This window comes from Malaya genurostris, chromosome 1 (assembly GCF_030247185.1).
Source record: "Malaya genurostris strain Urasoe2022 chromosome 1, Malgen_1.1, whole genome shotgun sequence".
Classification (NCBI taxonomy): Eukaryota; Metazoa; Arthropoda; class Insecta; order Diptera; family Culicidae; genus Malaya; species Malaya genurostris.
This window is the reverse complement of record NC_080570.1, coordinates 35,611,582-35,630,669: the sequence shown is the minus strand read 5'-3', so window position 1 is coordinate 35,630,669 and position 19,088 is coordinate 35,611,582. Positions and strand designations below refer to the sequence as shown.

The 19,088-nt window shown below is 38.1% G+C and overlaps 1 protein-coding gene across 13 annotated transcripts in view; it reads left to right on the top strand.

Moving 5' to 3' along the window:
- The window catches only part of LOC131436975 (filamin-A), a 165,953-nt gene that overhangs the window by 99,579 nt on the left and 47,286 nt on the right, over positions 1-19,088 (top strand). For all 13 annotated transcript variants that reach the window (XM_058606051.1, XM_058606058.1, XM_058606018.1 and 10 more), the window contains 2 exons: positions 17,549-17,728; positions 17,795-18,056. In XM_058606051.1, coding sequence (XP_058462034.1) covers positions 17,549-17,728; positions 17,795-18,056 — 442 coding nt within the window. The remainder of the gene's footprint in view (positions 1-17,548; positions 17,729-17,794; positions 18,057-19,088) is intronic.

Below are 19,088 nucleotides of genomic sequence, written 5' to 3'. Positions count from 1 at the left end.
AATCAAAATATCGAATTTCTATAAGTACAAAATTTTCGAGGGAAGTAAATTAGTTTCCAAAAAAAATAGCGAAAAGCGGACCCTGAAGCAAGTCCTAGGTCCTAAGACGATCGCGGCTGCCACGATACTGTGACGAAGAAGAAAGCATCGATTTGGTCAAATGTAACGGCCGGTCTCGGCCACCAACTATTCTGCGTTCCGCCGCGTATATGTTTGCGCATGTGAGCCGGAAGCCGGTGACCTGCGCGCAGCAGCTCACGGCTAAAACCCGGCAGAGATTTTTTGTCTCTTGACGGGGGCTCTCCGTTTCAATCCTGGCCGGATACTTGCACCAGATACACATTTCGATAGTCTGTTTCGGGCCGACTGGTCGCAAATTGTTTGACACTGAAGTCAATTTCAGTCTAAGGATACTTTCCATCCGTTGTGACGTGAAAAACCTGTCCCATTTACGTGAGTGAAACGTGAAATTAGATCATCATTTTCTGGAATAAATCAACGGCACCCGGCGCACCAGGTAGAAGAAATTTCAGCTAATTACAACCATTTGGAAAATTTTGATTATTCGACGGTACGTGATGAATGTTTGTGTGTGTGTTAACCCGGTAATTGTAACCAGGATGAAATATGTTTACTTCCTGGAACCAGAGGAACAGTTCGATTCCGCATACGTTAGTCAAATGCAAGAGTTATTGCACGCCTTATTGGTAATCATTGCAGTCCACAGAAACCAACCATTCGTATCTGGTTAAATCACCATAACAGTGAATGATCGCTCAATAAATTTTAAATTTTTCATCGAGCAATGTGCTCATTTCAAAACTGAATCATGCTTCGCGGAATCCTCAATTTCGCTAGTAAATCAGCAAAACGAAACAAACAAGTCTCGTGCGTGGGATTTCGTTTTCTTTGAGGTGACACTGAATATTAGTGAATATTTAGATATAGAAGGGAATATTTGAGAATTACGTAACGCGGAAAACAAATTTTCAGGACAGTTCCTTGAAGAGCTATGATTCGATTCTCTATGGTTTTTGTTTCGCACTTTATCAGCAGCTTGCAGTCACTGCAGATTATTCGAGAAGCATGCCTTACATTGTTAAATTTTCTAGAGATTAATTTATTCGCTTTTTGAAGGACCATAAACCGATCCCAAATAACGGACCACGATGTTTTCTTCCATTCAAATTTTCTAATCGACACCGAAATAATCTTTAAAGCCTGAACACGTGTGGAGTATTCATCCGATTTACTTCATGTACCATAAGAAGTAAACGCATTTAATATTTGTTTAACATAAATCAGTTCTTTTGAAATCCAATAAATCGATCCACATGGACTGCGGTTTTTGTTTCAATACATATTTGTAGCCCCGCCTATATCGGTAGAAGTGCACAGTGAGCTTGAAATTTTAAAAGTTCTTCCGCGCAACCAGTCTGTTTTATTTTCCTTGACATTCCATTCTTTTGTGGAATTTGGCCTCCTGTTTCAACAGATTTTGCAGCCGACTCATAGCGTATTGAACCGTTGCATCATGGCTGGTGATACGATTCTACTGATACTAAGAATTCTTCCAGGTCGATTCGAGCATACAACTGGTTTGTAATATTTAATCCGCCATCACGAGAACCTAAATATTGATCAGAATTCCACTGTATGCTGGTGTTCAATTTTATATCACAAGAAAATTTTAATCTATAATCTGTGGATCCAATGCTGTGCATTCGTTGGATATGCCTGCGACCAGATCTATTTGATTGTTTTAATGAACAATAAATTGAATCTGAACTGATTGCGATAGTACTAATAATCAATTATGATCAACTCAACTAATTTGTCAGCTCTGCGGAGGCTGTTTTAGGCATAAGGCAAGTCTTGATGTTACATTTCCTATGCGGGAGTTTTCGATTATGTTTCAACAGATATAGCAATCGATTTTAGCAAACAGAAGCAATACAACTACGATGTATTAACATTAAGATATTTTCGATGTCGTGACTCGAACAAATCTGCACTATATAATGCACCCCCTAACCGAGAGTTATCCTTATTGCTCGCAGTAACAACCGAATATTCGAGCAAAACAGGTCAGGGAATAGATAACGAACGTCAGCGGTGTCCGTCGAAAATTGAATCCAACTAGTCGACTTCCAGCATTTTAGACACCATGAAATATTCTGTTCAGAACCACCGTTATCACAAGGAAGTAATGTTATTCCTTTTCGATGTGCTTTGTGAGAATATTTTTTTAAATAGTGCAAGTTTAAAATTGAATGTAAATGATTTAATGAAATGTACACAAACTTAGTTTAAAGTTTAATGATATATGTATGAAGTGTGCCAGTTATATTCGAATTAAAATCAATCCGGTTAGGGCCTTTTAAAGTGATAATTGTTTGCCGTATTCTCCAAGCTGTTGGAATCGGTGAACCAATGAAATTTAGTCACCGACTTTCATTGAATGTTCCCCGAGCAAAATGAAGTACCAAGAAAAAGGTTTTATTTTATTTCAGTAATACAGTTCGATGATTGAAGCAATGGCGTATCGAGTGGGGCGAAAGATGCAGCATTTTTAAAGAGAGGGGGGCGGTGGGGGTAAGTCTAGTCTTGGGACTTTTTTTGTTCGATCTTCTAGAGATGGATTCTAGGACATTTTCTGTTTGCTCACTAAACCAACGATGGCGGCTGCAAATCAAGTTTAGCCCCGGGCACAAATTTTCCAAGGCACGCCACTGGATTGAAGATACGTTAGTTACTTAGTTGAAAAAATTGGCAACAAAAATCTTAAAAATACTGTCAAAATAATGACAAAAGTTGATAGGTCTGTAACGAACCAAGAACAGTTTCAGATTTGCGTTTAACTACTTTTGCTAGCCTCTTGAAAAGTTAAACTCTCAAAGACGGAAATCCGTTAAATTGCTTTTTTATGTTTTAATCGTCTTAAACTACACATGATGCTTGTTTCCAAATACATTCATTGAATAAATATTTTAATATATTTGTAATGATTCAAATTTTAAAATGTTACATTTTGGCCTAGTTTGTAATCACTTTTACCGTATGCTTTCCAAATTATCTGGCAGATTCTTGTTCATCAGTCGTTGGATATATTTCACTCGGAAGCTTTCTTCCATATAAGCTTTTCGTATAAAAAACGTTTACATAGCTAACATTTCCTAGCTCAAGTGATTCTCGTTTGAATGATATAGTTCGTTCTGAAAAATTATTACATGCTCTGTCAAATACAAATCTATCGAGAAATCCCTGTTACTGACTAGTTCCTTCATAAGCCTTATAAATATAAGCGGCCCTTACACGAGCCTTATTTTTGTCATTTTTGATGATGACTAAGTAATGATTTCAAATTTGATAGAAATCGAATCATTACTGCACCATTACACGTTTATTAAAATGATATTATTTTTTAGTAATGACATTTTTAATGACTCGTGTAAGGGCCGCTATACTCAGCAACTACCAAGTATTTCATAAAAAAGGCTGTAATTTACCACTCAGATTATGGTTAACAGATGGATATCAAAATTTGTTATCTTCGACTATATTCAGCCATTGGAATCATAACTAGTTCTTATATTACGTGTTAGCAACTAACGCATTTTCCTGTATCAAGCTTATCACCATACCCTGCTCGGGTAAGTTAACAGTTCTTCATCACGAAATTTAGTATCAAAGTTCAGTACTATCAGTAATTTTAAGTCGCGTTTTGCGGTATTACAAATTCCTAACTTTGAGTCGAATTGAAGACTTTTTTTATTTGTTTATAATTTATTTCGTCAGTTAGAATTCCTAATTTATTAATTTCAACTGTCAACTCACCTGTTCCTAGACATCAAATGGACACAGTATCCTGAAACAATAAATTTGCATTTCTTTTTAAGTTTTATCTCTACTTTTTTGTGTGGTACGACTCGTGTGATAGGAAATCGTTCAAATGTAAACAGGGATGTTAATTTGATTAACCGGAATGATGGTGGTAATTCAGGACATGATCAGTTGACCTCTGACCCGTAAGATCGAAGCGCCTAAGCTATTCTGTGATACGTTTCATTCCTAAAAAAGAAAAAATATAAATGAAAATAATACAAGAAAACACTACAAATGAATTTTCGTCATTGATCGCAGATTAAAACAAAATCATTCAGTCCATCAAATCGATTCGAAAATTTTCGTTCATTTTCTTCCTGTTAGTAACCTCGTCCTCAAGATTCAACACACAGGACGAACATTTTTACTGCCGGAGGTCATAAACGTCAATCTGTTTGAAATTGAACGCGTAAACAGGTTGCCCGGAATGACTACTCATAAGTTGAACTATTTGAAGCTGCATCCGACATGATTTACGAACGAACCCGGAATCCATCAATATCACTTCCAAACTCGTTCGTCATCGTAAATGTTACGCATCTTATAAACACCATTAAGGCAAACGAACGAGCGTGTTGATTGAAGTCACTCGGAACGAAAGCAGCTAGCACATTTTCGGCTACCAAAATCATATTTATATCGAGTGCGAAAATAATACGCAGCACCCCGAGATTCTTTCCGCCAACGACAGAACATTCCGTGCGATCCAGCTGATGCTGAGGGCAGATGCTCGCCCAAATCGAGGACAAAACAAGCGAAAAATCAGGATCGTTTGAACGATGCGGGCAAGTTTGTTCGTTTTGTTTTTTCTCCTTTGAACAAAAACCTTGCCCTGACCCGTGTTCTGTCGCGAGTATCGCACATTTTTGCGAACGCTGCCAACCGTACATGCTTGGGGACATCGAAATTCCGCGGCCACTCGGCGCAGTTTTCAATTAACTTAGCTGCAACGATGCGGGAGATTTTTCCACATCAGAGCTAGCCGAAAAAGTTAGAAAAACACAGACGGTGGGTGGAATGTTGTTTTTGAAACGAAGTGATTTCAGCTTCACGAAGAAAAAAATAACAAATATACCGCTAGTGGAATTCGTAACACAGTGGAATCACTGAAGTTTAGTAGGATTATAGGATCCAGTCGGTGTTTGGATTTCGATGTTAGTCGGATGTATTCAAAAAGGGTGTAACGAACTGTCATGTTTCCGTCGTGCGATGAGAGGCGCTTTCGGGTAATATCGATCAGTAAATCACAGTCACACGTTTGGAAATCGACCAAATCAATTTGTTAGTCAGTTCGGCCAGGTGTTCTCTCTGTTTCGGTGTCGATTTTATTAACACCAGTGATTCGGCTCGGGTTGGCGGTTCAATGCATAGGACGCTGGTCATACAAGCCAGTTGTCGTATGTTCGAGCCCCGACCTGGAAGGATTCTTAGTGTCAGTAGGATCCATAGTACTAGCCATGCAATGATTCTGTACACTAAGAATCGGCTGCGAAGTCTGTTGAAACAGAAAGGCCAAATTCCACAAAAAGAATGTAATGCCAGGACTTTTTTTTTGATTCGGCTCGGTTTTCTAATGGCGTTTTCGTTTTTAATTTGCACTACACCGGTGCAGTGCTACACTGAGGTATTAATAAACGAACAAAAATGACGAAAACATAAACAGTAACCATTGACTACAATAGACGATTCCATTGCACAGAGCTACACCAAACTTTTGATGAGTGCTACACCAGTGGCATCGGTGCAGAAAAAGTGTAGCACTGGTGTAGTGCAATTGGTAAAAACGAACGGTTTCAGTGCAGCTTTCGCTACACCAGTGTAGTGCAATTTAAAAACGAAAACGACATAAGTCGAAAATTTGTTAGGGATTGTGAAAGATTTATAGTGAAATGCCGGAAGGTTTTTTTCCTAACAAAGTATGTCGCGACTACTTTATACTGAGCAACAATGCGGACGCGTGCTTCAGCACAGTCGCCGTGAAGCAAACCAAACATTGGAATTTTTTCAAGCATAGAAATCCAATCACAATGTTTTTCTAATTTTTAAAAATATTCTGAAAAAAAAACTTGGCAGTCATGTGATCTAAAAATAAAGCATTAAAAAGTTGTTTACTAAGTACAGGATGAGCCACTTTGATTGTGACCAAATGCACAACACATAAACATGTCCCCGATCGTACTAATCTCGGTTAACAACCATCCAAACCCATTCAGTAATAGGAAGAACGAGAAAAAAATATTCAGGGCTGAAAAATTAATGGCTTAACGTAAGCAGAGTGGTTTATTTTCGAATAAAACATGCTTCTATTTGCGTTCACAAACACACAAAAATCGGCCAAAGGAAGGAGGATTTAGTGTCCATTCAATCGGTGTTGATTTCTCGCATCCAACGGAGCGCGACTTCTGGGTGCCGCTAGTAATCATTTCAAGTTTTCTCTGGTCCTATTCGGCCACTTCGATCAGAGTTGGTCTTGGTTCTATCACTTGAAAAACATTTTGTTTCTGTTATGAGGAAGAGAAAATCCCAAACTAAATTGATCCCAACTTCACAGGGTCTTCTAATTCTGGCTGTGCTGCTAAACGATACCGAAGACCAAATTGTAAATTGCTCCATTCAGATCGCATCACTCAATGGTGATTGCGATTAGCTGTCAACCAACGTCGCAAGAGAGAAAGACAAATGACAGCACAAATTACGCAATAGTTGAATAGATTCAGCGTAACCATGCCCGTAACAAACACCATATATTACGTCCCCAGCAGCAGACAGACAGATGGCAGGGAAAATTCTTCCTTGAAAAAACTTCATTAATAACGTCCGTCCAGAAATGGGGTCACAAAAATTGCGCAAATTTCATGCATTCCCAAATGCATAGATGCTGTTTTGGGTGGAGTCGTTACCGTGTTCAAAACTATCCTCGGCAAATTCTACAATACAGGCGACGCACGAGAAATAATTGTGTGAGCCGTTAAAGCTCTTTCGTTCACGTAGGAACCCGAACTTTTGCGCTCCAGTTGCATCCGACCTGGGCGAACTCGGTCAGCAGGGAAAACCCACTAATTAAAACTTCGCCGCGACATCAACCGATGCCAAGCGAAAAGTGACACGAGGCGAGTGTAGTGTAAAGGAATATTTTGCCGCCTACTTCGGCACCACTTCGATTCGGTGGCGTTCTAAAAGAAGCAGTGCGCGCGTGCACGAGGGAATTTTTATCATTTACCATAAATCTTCGAGACGGTCGTTTATTTTCTAATTTGTGAATTCAGATTCACTCACAAATTTTCCACACATAAACAGTCACCGGGTATTCGGTCGGGGATCGATCGACACCGAGTTACGAATGTCATTGACAGTTGACCTTGACCTGATTATTTCAGTGTCCAGTGGCCCCACACCCAGTTCGATGAATCGTGAAGGAATGTCAATGGAATTGCCCTTCAGCATCGTACGCTGGATCAAATAAAGCATGACTGCAATGTAAACGTACTAACGATGTAAAGCAGAGTACACATAAGGCACTTTTCTACAATCGTTTTAAATATTGGCCAAAAAATGGTTTACAATTCATAGCAGGATTTATTTCAGCTTACAATTACACATAACATTGATCAATTTGTTTGTTATGACATAAAGTCATCACGAAGAAAGTTCAGTTTATATTCGAAATTAGCGACAGACCGACCAAAAATATATAAATTTGTAATAATCAGGAGTTTTGTTCAATCAGATTGTCCGTTTAATAGTGTTTCATCACATCCAAAGTTGATACAAGTCTTGTTTTTATCGCGTTTTACTTTACTATGGGGCGCCTTTTCATAATTTACCTTCAGGGAGAGTGATGTTTTTAATCATGAATATCGTTTGTTGTATCTAACGTAACAACTTAATTTTTGCCCCATGTCATCGGAAATATGATCTGTAACTTACTATAAAATTGTCAGTTGTATGACCTAACCACAAAAAATTCAAAGTTAATTTATTATGAAATATATGGTATCAAATAGTATCAAAAGTTGTATGACATACTCAAATAACTCGAAATTAACGTTTTATAAAATGCTTGTCAGACATTGAAGGTAAAAATTTGATACTTCATTCATTCTAGTTTGCTTGTTCAGTTAACAGCAGGATATAATTCTATGGTTTTTTTCTAAGATTTAGTTTTACAATTCAAGACCTGTTTTGTCGTGAATACGACTTACTTACTCATATGCGATTATCAATATTCGAATGTTTCCTCATGTCCAGCATGTCAGTTTTATTCGTATTCACGTCATCCAATTATGTCTCTGGCATAATCCTCCCACCTTTTTTTTAATTTCCAGAAACTAGATCTAAAATTCTGTTCCTCGTCCAGAATCCGGACTCCAATTTCAGAACCAGAATTCTAGAACTGTAGCCGAATTTCAGAACTTGATTTTAAGCCGGCATTTTTTTTTAACCCGATCCTGAATCTGAGATCAAGACCTTGATTCTAGACCTGGGCCGTGGATCTGAATTCTGGAACTAAAATCCAGGTTCAAACCAGAATTCAGTCCCAAAATTCCTGTCCGAAATTCAGATTAAGAATTCTGAGCCTAAAATTCGGGAACTTCAGCCGCAATCCAGTAACAGAACTCACATAAAAAATTAAGTCGTATTTCCAGAATACAATTCCAAACTGTATTCCACAGTCTAGGTTCCGAGTTCTAGATCAGAATGCATGTCTAGAATTTGATTCCAAAACGGAATTCTGTGACTAAAATTCAGCTGCGGATCATAATCCAGGTGCAGAGGTCAGTACTAGGATTCAAGTTCATAATTCAGTGTAGAGCCAGAATTCAGAATTGCTGGTCTCGAATTCAGTTCCAAAACAGGTTCAGTGATCAGTTTAAAGATTTGGAATTCAGGTCTCGAACACAGTTGCCGAATTCATGTTCAGAATTCAATTCCCGAATCTGGCATCAATATTGGATTCAGCTCTAGAATTTGACTCAAAAGTTCGGTTCCAGAATCCGGAATGCAAACTCTTCAACATAAAAGAATATGAACGATCCATTTTGATCGTATTCATGACATCCGGTTATGTTTCTGACATTACCCACTCACCCATTTTTGTTATTCGGGGGATCCGTACCGAATAAAAACGACTCTTCCTCATCCATCTAGTGGTGTTATAATGCCTTTCTCTTGCAATTCATGTCATGTAAAATTGCGTCATGTATAAAAAAACATGCAAATTTGCATCTCGTTAGATGCACATAAAAGAAGTATCGCAATTGACTTAAATTTACAATCCAAAGTATATAATTCCACAAATTTAGCGGAATGTTACATCGAAATAAACTTAAATTTCCACCCCATTTGATACACCAAAAAGATTTTCGTCGGGTATTTTGCAAGGCATTGGTCAGCATTTTGGACTTTATCGCAGCTACTTTTTAGGTTTACGGTTTGTGGACGTCGAATGTCTGCCATATTTTTTTGAAGATAGGCACGCAGTTTTCACATTTAAGCGAACGGTTTTTCACGTGAAGCGCTACGGATTCCGTGAATACTTTTGTTGTGAGAGGAACACTCTTTTCTGTTACTTTTTTTCATGTTCTTGTGTGATAAATTACTTTGTAAAAAGGAAAAACTTTGTCCAGACATACCTAGGACTTGCACTGTAGGTGCTTGTGTCTCGAAATAAACATGATCCTGACCATGCAGAGAATTCTCATTTGTGTGTTACTGACGATGTGGATGAGATCTCCGGAAATTTTCTTTATAATTTGGTGGATACTATGCAACATTTACACTGCAAACATTAGATTCACTCTATATTTGCGACTTGAGCCAGCCAAGAGCCAAGAGACTTGCACTAAACACGATTTTTCAAAATTTAACCGCACACACACAAAGATGAACATCATTCACTGTGCTTTCCGCGTCGTTTTCCTTCCAGTCGTACGTGGCCGTTCCATTGCCACAACCAATACAACTCCCTTAGAATGGAAATTTTTCACTTTGAATCCGTGTAAAGAAAATACTGGATATGCCTCCTATCCAGTGGAATATTCCGCATCCAAAATGATCGTTTGCTGGTTCTGCCAACCCGTTCATGTGACCAGAAGATACCTGAAATACATACAATTAAAATACATTTGGTTCAGTGCATTTAGATGACATCATATTTATCATGCACTCAAACTACTAGGTGTTTTGTGGTATGAAATGGAATATTGATGAAAGTTACCATCAGTTTAAGGAATTTATTGAGCACGTCAGTTGACTTACAGAAATATTGATATAATTCATCCATCCAACTTCCTACTGGAAAGCAAGTGAAAAGTAGTTTAACAGCCCTGTAAGCAGAGTCATCTACACGCATTCCACCGGGAAAAATTGCGTTTCATTATCGCTAGGTTCGTAACGAGTATGAAGCGCCCCATTCCAAAACAAACCATCAGACAGACCCGATCATGTGTAGTAATATTAGTCCTTTTTTATATGCTTGGATTTGCACATATAAGAAAAGAATACATTTTTTTGCTACAGATGAGAGATGGATTCTTAAATGAATTTATATACAATGTAATTATCTTGATCTTTTTGTATATCGTTCATTTAGATCCGAGTCCATCTTGACATTTGTCCATGTAAGTTTCACGAATTTTCTGTGAACGATGAGATTGCTTTAATGACATCCTAGAAAGGAATACAATACAATATACTGTAACCCATTTTTTTATCAATCTGGCCAAAATAAATTGCTAATGTTCTGACCCGAGAAAGACTAGAGACAATTTTCAATTTTAGCTACTGAAGTGAATCGTATTCCGGCAAGAGCGGTCTGATGCGATCGATAGAAGAGTTCTCTTACCGCGAATGCGGTAGGGTTCCTTCTGCACATATAAAAACAAAATTTCGACCGAAGCCATCGCATGGTGGCTGAGCGTTGTCATGATGGAAAACCCTATACTCGTACCTGGTATATTTTTATCGTTTAACTATTTTTCATAAATGGATACATAATTGTTGGAAAAATCGAATTTTTGAGTCCCGGAAACCTCTAGTGTTACAAGCCATACTTCAACGAAACCGGAAATGCCAGTGTGTGTCGCCCGAAGAATTTCAACAATCTTCGACTACTTTGAACGCTACTGTTGGGTCATTTTTCAACTTGGAAGAGCAAATGGCCGTTACTTCCGATTGTTTCTATATATAATCGTAAAAGTGATGTAACCGACTAACCGTGCCTTTTCCTATTCGTACAGTTTTGTCAGATATGCTTTAATGAATTTTACTAACTTAGGCTCATTTGAAAGCTACTTAATTCCATTGGATTACGACACACACACTTCCGGTTCTTGAAATAAAATCGAATAAGTGACAAACTGATTTTATTTATTCGCACATGTTTCCCAGAAAACTCAATCGATCTCGACAAACCTGAGCTTATTTGAAAGCTAAGTGATCACGTTTAAATGGTTTATGGCGGCCACATTCCGTTTTGGAAAAATAATCGTATAAGTGACGTAACCGACAAGGCGCATTTCGTTAATTTTCTCGATAATGACTCAACAAATTTGACAATTTTAGGCTGGTTTAAGAGTTTCAATGTGATCACGGACTAAGTGTGAATAGATCATGGCAGACAATTCCGGCCGCAGAGATATAATCGAATAAATGACGCATAAAAATGTATTTCGATTTCGGTGATTTTTCAAGATCGAAAGCTTTCAAACTTTAATTGTAAACTTTATTATCAATATCCGATTGAGCTAAAATTTTGCAACGGGATTTTTTTCATATGAGATTTATTTATTCATCTGAGGGAAAAGCACTATCGTTTTACGAAAGTAGAGGATACCTTTTTTGACGTGAATACGCCTTACTTTACTATGAGACGCCATTTCGAAATTCGTCCTGTAGACGAATGGTTAAAACTTAATCGTGAATACCTCGATTTGTACTAAACGCAACAACATAATTCTGTCTCCATACTATCAGAACTATAACCAGCAATTCATGATTAGATTTTCAACAGTGTGAGACAACTATAAATTACCAGTTCGTGCTCGCATCTCACACGACGCAGTCGAGAATCATTTACGGTCGAGACGATAGAAACAAAGACAATACAGTGCAGTGAACAATAGAGTGTACGGAATGGTCAAATACGATTTAACAAAGCCGGAATCTTGGCCTGCAAGACCAAATTCAATTTGTATAGATTTCAAGCGTTGCAAAGTTAGACCAGCAGCAAATGAAATTGAAATCTTACTTAAAGAACGAATGCATCTAGACGCTAATAATGTAAGTGAGATTCAATTTAACAAAGCGTCTAACTGTGTGTACATTATGTTTAAACGTGAAAGACATGCAATTGCATTCGCTTCGGTTAACAATGAGGTGCACAGCGGTGAGTGTGATAACATTAAATACAAAATCCCTGTGCACATGGTGGACAGTGCTATAGAAGTACGCGTGCATGACCTCCCCCCGCAGGTCACCGATCAGTACGTTCGGGAGAATATGTCGCAGTGCGGTGAAGTCCTTTCCATCGAAAGGAAAGTATGACGGAATTTTTCCCCGGTATCCGGAATGGCGTGCGAGTGGTACGTATGCATCTACGTAAGGCAATTCAATCTTACATTATTTGTGGTCAAGGTGGGACACATCCGTGTAAAACGCTGATTACCTATGAAAATCAGCTGGTCACATGGCAGTTTTGTGAACAACCTGCACACTACGGTAAACCTTGCACCAAAACTGCGAAAAGGACATCTTCAACCAAAGACAAGGTCAACCGTTCAACAATGGAAACTAGTGAGCGCAGTACTCCTGTTTCACCATCAAACCAACCACCAACTGCAACCAATGTACAACAAGGCGCATCTACAGCAACTAGCAATAAGCTCAAGACTGCGAACATCAAGGAAAACGAAAAGAAGACGGAAATCAACAACAAAACCACCGATGCGGCAAAGGATGACGAGACGAGTCACGAACAAAGTGCCCCTCAACCCTCGCAGGAAGGAAATGGAAGCTCCTCTCCTCCTAGAAAAAGAGTGACGAGATCCACTTCAAAAAATGTATTATTTAAAAAATCGGCTAATTCGGCCACGTAAAGCTTGTACGCAAATAGGCCTGAATAAAAATACCTTTTAAATAAAAACTATAAATTACCTAAAAATTATATTTATATCCAAACTTCTGAAAATAATGAAGAAAACTCCAAACCAGAATTTTGAAACTTTAGTTTAGTTAATTTAGTTCCTATATTCAGTTTTAGAATTTAGTTCCTGAATTCACTTTCAGAATTCAGGACCTACATACTGGAATTAAACACGAAATTTGGGTTTTGGAACTAGATTTTGAATCTGAATTCATGTTCGGAATTCAGTTCTAACATTAAATTCGAAAGCTGGATTCTGGAAACGGGTACAGTTCCAGAATTCTAGAACTAAATTCATGAGCTGAGTTCCTGAGAACTTGATTCCAAACCTGAATTTTGCAACTGAATTGGGAGCCAGTCCCAGTGTCCGAATTTAGTACATTAATCCAGTTCCTGACTGACCAGAATTCAGGTTAATAGATATGGCAAAAAGTACTCAACAGTTGTCAACATCGGATGAATTTCTTAAATCGGTTCTTTTAATAACCATTAAAATGTTCCCAAAAAATTATCCTTCACTGACTATGTAAAAAAAACAACTACAACCTTGTTTCTTGTATTGTTTTACTCTTATTTGTTTAGCATTTTTGTGTGGTAAAATATATTTATTGTCAATAACTAATACTTTAGTATAGAAGCACCATTACAATTGGAATTATTGATATATGAAACTAACGAACAGTTCTTGACTTTCGAAATTGTGAAAAAAGCATGCCTGTTTTACACCCACGAATAATCTACGGAATACCACATTCCACAAAATCAGGCTAAACCTAGTATGAATTTCATGCGTTTCTATTCCAGTATGTATCGACTTCCATGTTCTCCAGTTCCGCATTGCCAAAATGCTTGGCAAATCAAAATTTTTTATTTATATTCTCAGAAATATCTTTTTTTCTAGTCAAGGAAAGTTGTCGTTGTGCTTTCAAAAGTGTTTAATAATCCTGTTCAAATACTTTAATTTATTCACGATAATGCATATCTACTCGGATTGCATCCCTCTATCCGTTGTCCGAATTCCAGATTTGGTTTGAGCGAACCAACTTTCCTATCACAAAAAGTTATACCGAATCGTTAAAATTGGAACGTCGGAGTGATCATAAATAATGAAAAATGAAATAAACAGAATGAATGATGAGAATTCATAAAACTCCTGTTAGCACAATGATTGTGGAATTGAGGGCAGACACCATCAATTTACATGTGAAAATAAATGGCACTAATGATGCAGTCAAAGCATCTCAAAACGAGAACATGTTAATGGATACGATATCGAATGCTTTTTACGCTGTATCCGCGATCTAACTCAATCTTGTATAGGAAAATAAAACACTTGTTTATTTCGAGAATGTTTCAAATTTTTCTGCTCGAAAATTGTACTCCGACAATCAATCATAGCTTCGGTTGTTTCCGACTAAACCGGACAGTTTTCTAATAGTCATCGTTCGAACTGGTATCGCCGATGGCGGTAGATTTCTTACAACGTGCCTTACCATGAATTCCCTAAATGAAACTGTCATTCCCTCAGAGCAACAACTTGTTTACACCGACGCTGTCAAGCGCATCGCGCTTGTCGGTTACGGTATCTGCCAAGAAACAATGCAGCGACACGCGATCGGACTTCAGTCGCAACTGTTACACGGCGCGCGGCAGGATTGATGCATTGCAGGACATAAACGAACCGACAATTAGTTCATTAATTAGCAAATTAGCGCACTTTCACTCTCCCGACTCAGTACCAAGTACCGGGGTAGTAAGTGAGTGAGTGGGGGCGTCGTGAGCATTTCACCGTCGTCCGATGCCACTTGTTGTAATGTTTCGTTGACGACGCTCTGATTTTAGGTCCCACGAAAGTAACCAAGCCAGTCATCAGTACAGCAATATCTAAAAATATATATCCATTTCTCAAGCCAGCCGTCGGTTTATTAATGGAGCTTATCTTCTGCGCGTTTGTGTCTGCATCTTTTTTTTCTAGAGATGTTCAGTTTTTGTGGTCACCCGCATAATTCGTGGCAGGCACCGACCGGACTGGCACGTGTCAATCAGTGAAATCCTGCGATGATGATCGTCTACTTCCAGGCGTTATTTGGAAGAGAAAAAAGAAGTTTTCGACGACGCACAGTGGTTCAAAAGCGCAATTTCACGCTCTTAATCGATAACTCATAGGATCATGGTTTTTGAGGTACAGTATCTTCAGCAAAGTTGCTCAGAATGATAGACGCCATCTTTTGGTAAATTTATTTATGTGATTAATCCCCCTAAAAGTGAGATAAACATTTTATTTTAGCTCAGGGCCAACATAGGGGCTAAGTTACTTCGACAAAGTTGTGCAGAAAGTTATTTCAAACAAGTTTGCTGAAGATACTATTCCCGTAACATGAGTGTAATTCAAGATATAATGTATTTTCTGAAAAGGGTGTCCAAAAACCAGTTTTTGTAAGAAAACATTTATATTTTCAATTTATATGAGTTTTTCATGTTATACAAAGTTTTTCATCTTTAAAAACTACACAACTTTCTCGAACATACTATGCTCCTATCATTTCAGTTTAATGAAATAGAGCAATTTTTCATGTTTTTTTAAATGAAATTCTAACTTGTCTATTATCAAAAGGCGCCTAACTTGTCTATTATCAAAAGGCGCAGGAAGGTGCAGATGAGACTACTTACATATTAAACTACTTCAAAGCTTTTGCAAAGCTTTCGTACCGTGGTTGAATTACTCGTCTGCGATCGTCTGCAGGAGAGATATGTTCTTTTCAAATATCCTTGTCCTTGATGTTTTCAATGATAAGGTTCATTGTATGTCAGATCAGATTTTAGTATATATTCGTTACCATGGAAACTCTCACAATAAAAGGTTTTTATCTACATCGAAGTCTACAAATAGAAAAGTTTAGTAATAATTACAGACGTTTTTTGAAAATAACTGTCCGACGGTTTTTGAAAGTGAGATAAGAAGCCACGACTTTGAAAAAAGGCAATCATCATGTCGAATTGCGTTTTTTTTTTTTTCTATAGAAAAGCTCTGCGGATAAATATCCTCTATTCATCAATTAATGTGGAGATCGATAAACGCTTGCTATATTGTTCTGTTCATAATGATTAAGAAGTTTCTTTTATACAGATGTCGGGAGTATTATACACGCGAGCAATCCAGATCACTTACGAATCGGGATCCCATGAATTGGTAAGTCGTTTCATTGGATCCTTTGGTTACAAATATTCGTGAATGGCCAAAACAGTCCAAGAAGAATCTGTCGAACGATGCTAAGAGTCTTTTAGCTGGTTAAGAACATTGTCAGCTATCATGAAATAAATAAAAATAACTAAAAAATTAGTTTTGATCATACTTTTCTCTACCAGAAGATGACATAACTTAATTTGATTTGATGACGACTTTTTTAAAAGTCGTGACAAAACAGTTACTGAACTATTCAATTTATAGACTTCAATGTGCAAAAATATCGTATTTTGTGGCAAGTACCATGATAATGAATATATACTGAAATCTGATCTGACATACAATGAACCTTATCATTGAAAATGTCAAGGACAAGGATATTTGAAAAGAACATATCTCGCCTGCAGACGATCGCAGACGAGTAATTCAACCACGGTACGAAAGCTCTTTTGAAGTAGTTTAATATGTATGTAGTCTCATCTGCACCTTCCTGCGCCTTTTGATAATAGACAAGTTAGAATTTTATTTAAAAAAAACATGAAAAATTGCTCTATTTCATTAAACTGAAATGATAGCAGCATAGTATGTTTGAGAAAGTTGTGTAGTTTTTAAAGTTGAAAAACTTTGTATAACATGAAAAACTTATATAAATTGAAAATATAAATGTTTTCTTACAAAAACTGGTTTTTGGACACCCTTTTCAGAAAATACATTATATCTTGAATTACACTCAAGTTACGGGAATAGTATCTTCAGCAAACTTGTTTGAAATAACTTTCTTCACAACTTTGTCGAAGCGACTTAGCCCCTATGTTGGCCCTGAGCTAAAATAAAATGTTTATCTCACTTTTAGGGGGATTAATCACATAAATAAAATTTACCAAAAGATGGCGTCTATCATTCTGAGCAACTTTGCTGAAGATACTGTATCTCAAAAACCACGATTCTATGAGTTATCAATTAAGAGCGTGAAATTGCGCTTTTGAACCACTGTGCGACGGCGAACGCAAGCTCATTCCAAACAAATTTCCGCTTAAAATGTGGTTTCTAAAATACACGGTGGTTGCGGCACCTGTTTCCTATGCGTCTCATTTAGGTATGGCGATCAAGATGATGGCGATGATGATGTGAACCAATTGATGGTAATATTTTACTTCATTTCACCTGTCGTATGTCAACACGTTCTATACATATATTTTTCGGCAAGGTGTGACAGTCTTGTCGGATGTGCTCGAATCTGTGCCCCGGGTCGGTTGGCATGAAGCTGATTGAATGACAACTTTCGTTGCGCCAATTGAGAGTTTAACCGATGATTTCTTCTTTCCTTTCCTTCATAGGCCGTTGAAAGCGTTGAAGAACAGGTCACAAGCAGTACCAGTAGTACGACTAAGACCTCATCGGCGACGGTCTCGGAAAATCAGCAGATCTACCAACACCAGGAGTCCTACGTCGAACAGGTCTCATCCGTGAGCAAATCCAAGCAGTTTCATCAGCAGAAAGCGTGCGAAGAGTTCCTGGTGAGATGAGCATGATAATTACGATACCACTAGCGATGTTACCTTCTGGGTCCATTTTGCTTTCAGATCCGGGAACGATTAGTTAACGGCAAGTACGAAAACGGACTCACCAACGGAAACCACGTAAACAGTGTTGTACACTCGGACGGGGCCGTTAGCAGTCACGTAGCCAATAGTACCAGTAGTAAGAGTAGCGTAACTAGTAGTTCGGCGACTGCAACCAGCACCACCACTTCCAACTCCATCAATTCCACAACCAATTCAGCCAACTTCCGAAACTTCAGGCTCGATCGGTTGAATCTACCGCAGACTGGAGGTGTAGTGACCGGTAAGTACTAACTAGTACATTTGAAACTTATTAAGCTGAAATAGAGTAGGGAGGCTAGGACAGCTTCAAAACAATCGATACACTTTCAATAGAGCTCAAATATTCAAGAGGTTTCATGTATGGGTAATTTGAAATATTCAACGAATTATGTATAATCTTCGGAATAACTCATCTCACCGAGTCGGGCAAAAAGAAGTATAAACATTAGCAATAGAATGCGTTTTAAAAAATATCCAATCCGGTTTATATCGGCTTTCATGTTTTCCAGTTCCACATCGACAAATTGCTTGCCAAATCGAAACTTTTTGTTGTAACTTATTTGTGTGAGGGACATCCATTGCATGCTTCACGTTCCGTCTTAGACCCGTCAATGCATCCTTCTTTCTGTAAAATTGTCGAACTTTCTGTGATATACCCGTCATTACGTTCCTTACGGTATTCTCAGATATGCCCGCGGTAACGATTCTCCATCTCCTCTTGAAATCATCGGTACCATTTGCTTTTTTTTAGTTTCCCACTTAACCAGAGCCCCGGAACTTCTGTATTGGGTGAAGTTGTAGACAGTTCGGTAGATTGGCTGTTTTTGGCACGTATTTGACCTCTTGTCTTATACCAGTGCAGGGCGGATTTCGCAGTGCCAAGAGGCCAAAACAGTGCTGGAAAGTTGGGTTCTGATGGTAAATGGTAGTAACCGTTTTCGCAGGCATACTTTCTTGTACACATCCTTGTTGATAGTGCCGGTAGAAACGAATGTTTTAGATCTTCGACCACAACTACATATGGCCTGAAAATCAAATACTTCTACATGAATTTGGATACTTTCTTTGTCCTAAAATGCTCGGCAATGGCGTTCCTTCGCATTGCGGTTAAAAATGCCAGATTCGGATTCTGTTTAGTAAGTTTTACTTTTATGTCATCTCTGCTGGGCACCTATATTACTTTGTACGCCTTCAGTCCTTATCTGCTTCACTTTTTGTACGTATGATTTTGGACTTCTCATTTTTGCGAACCAGATTTCGCACATTTAGGTTC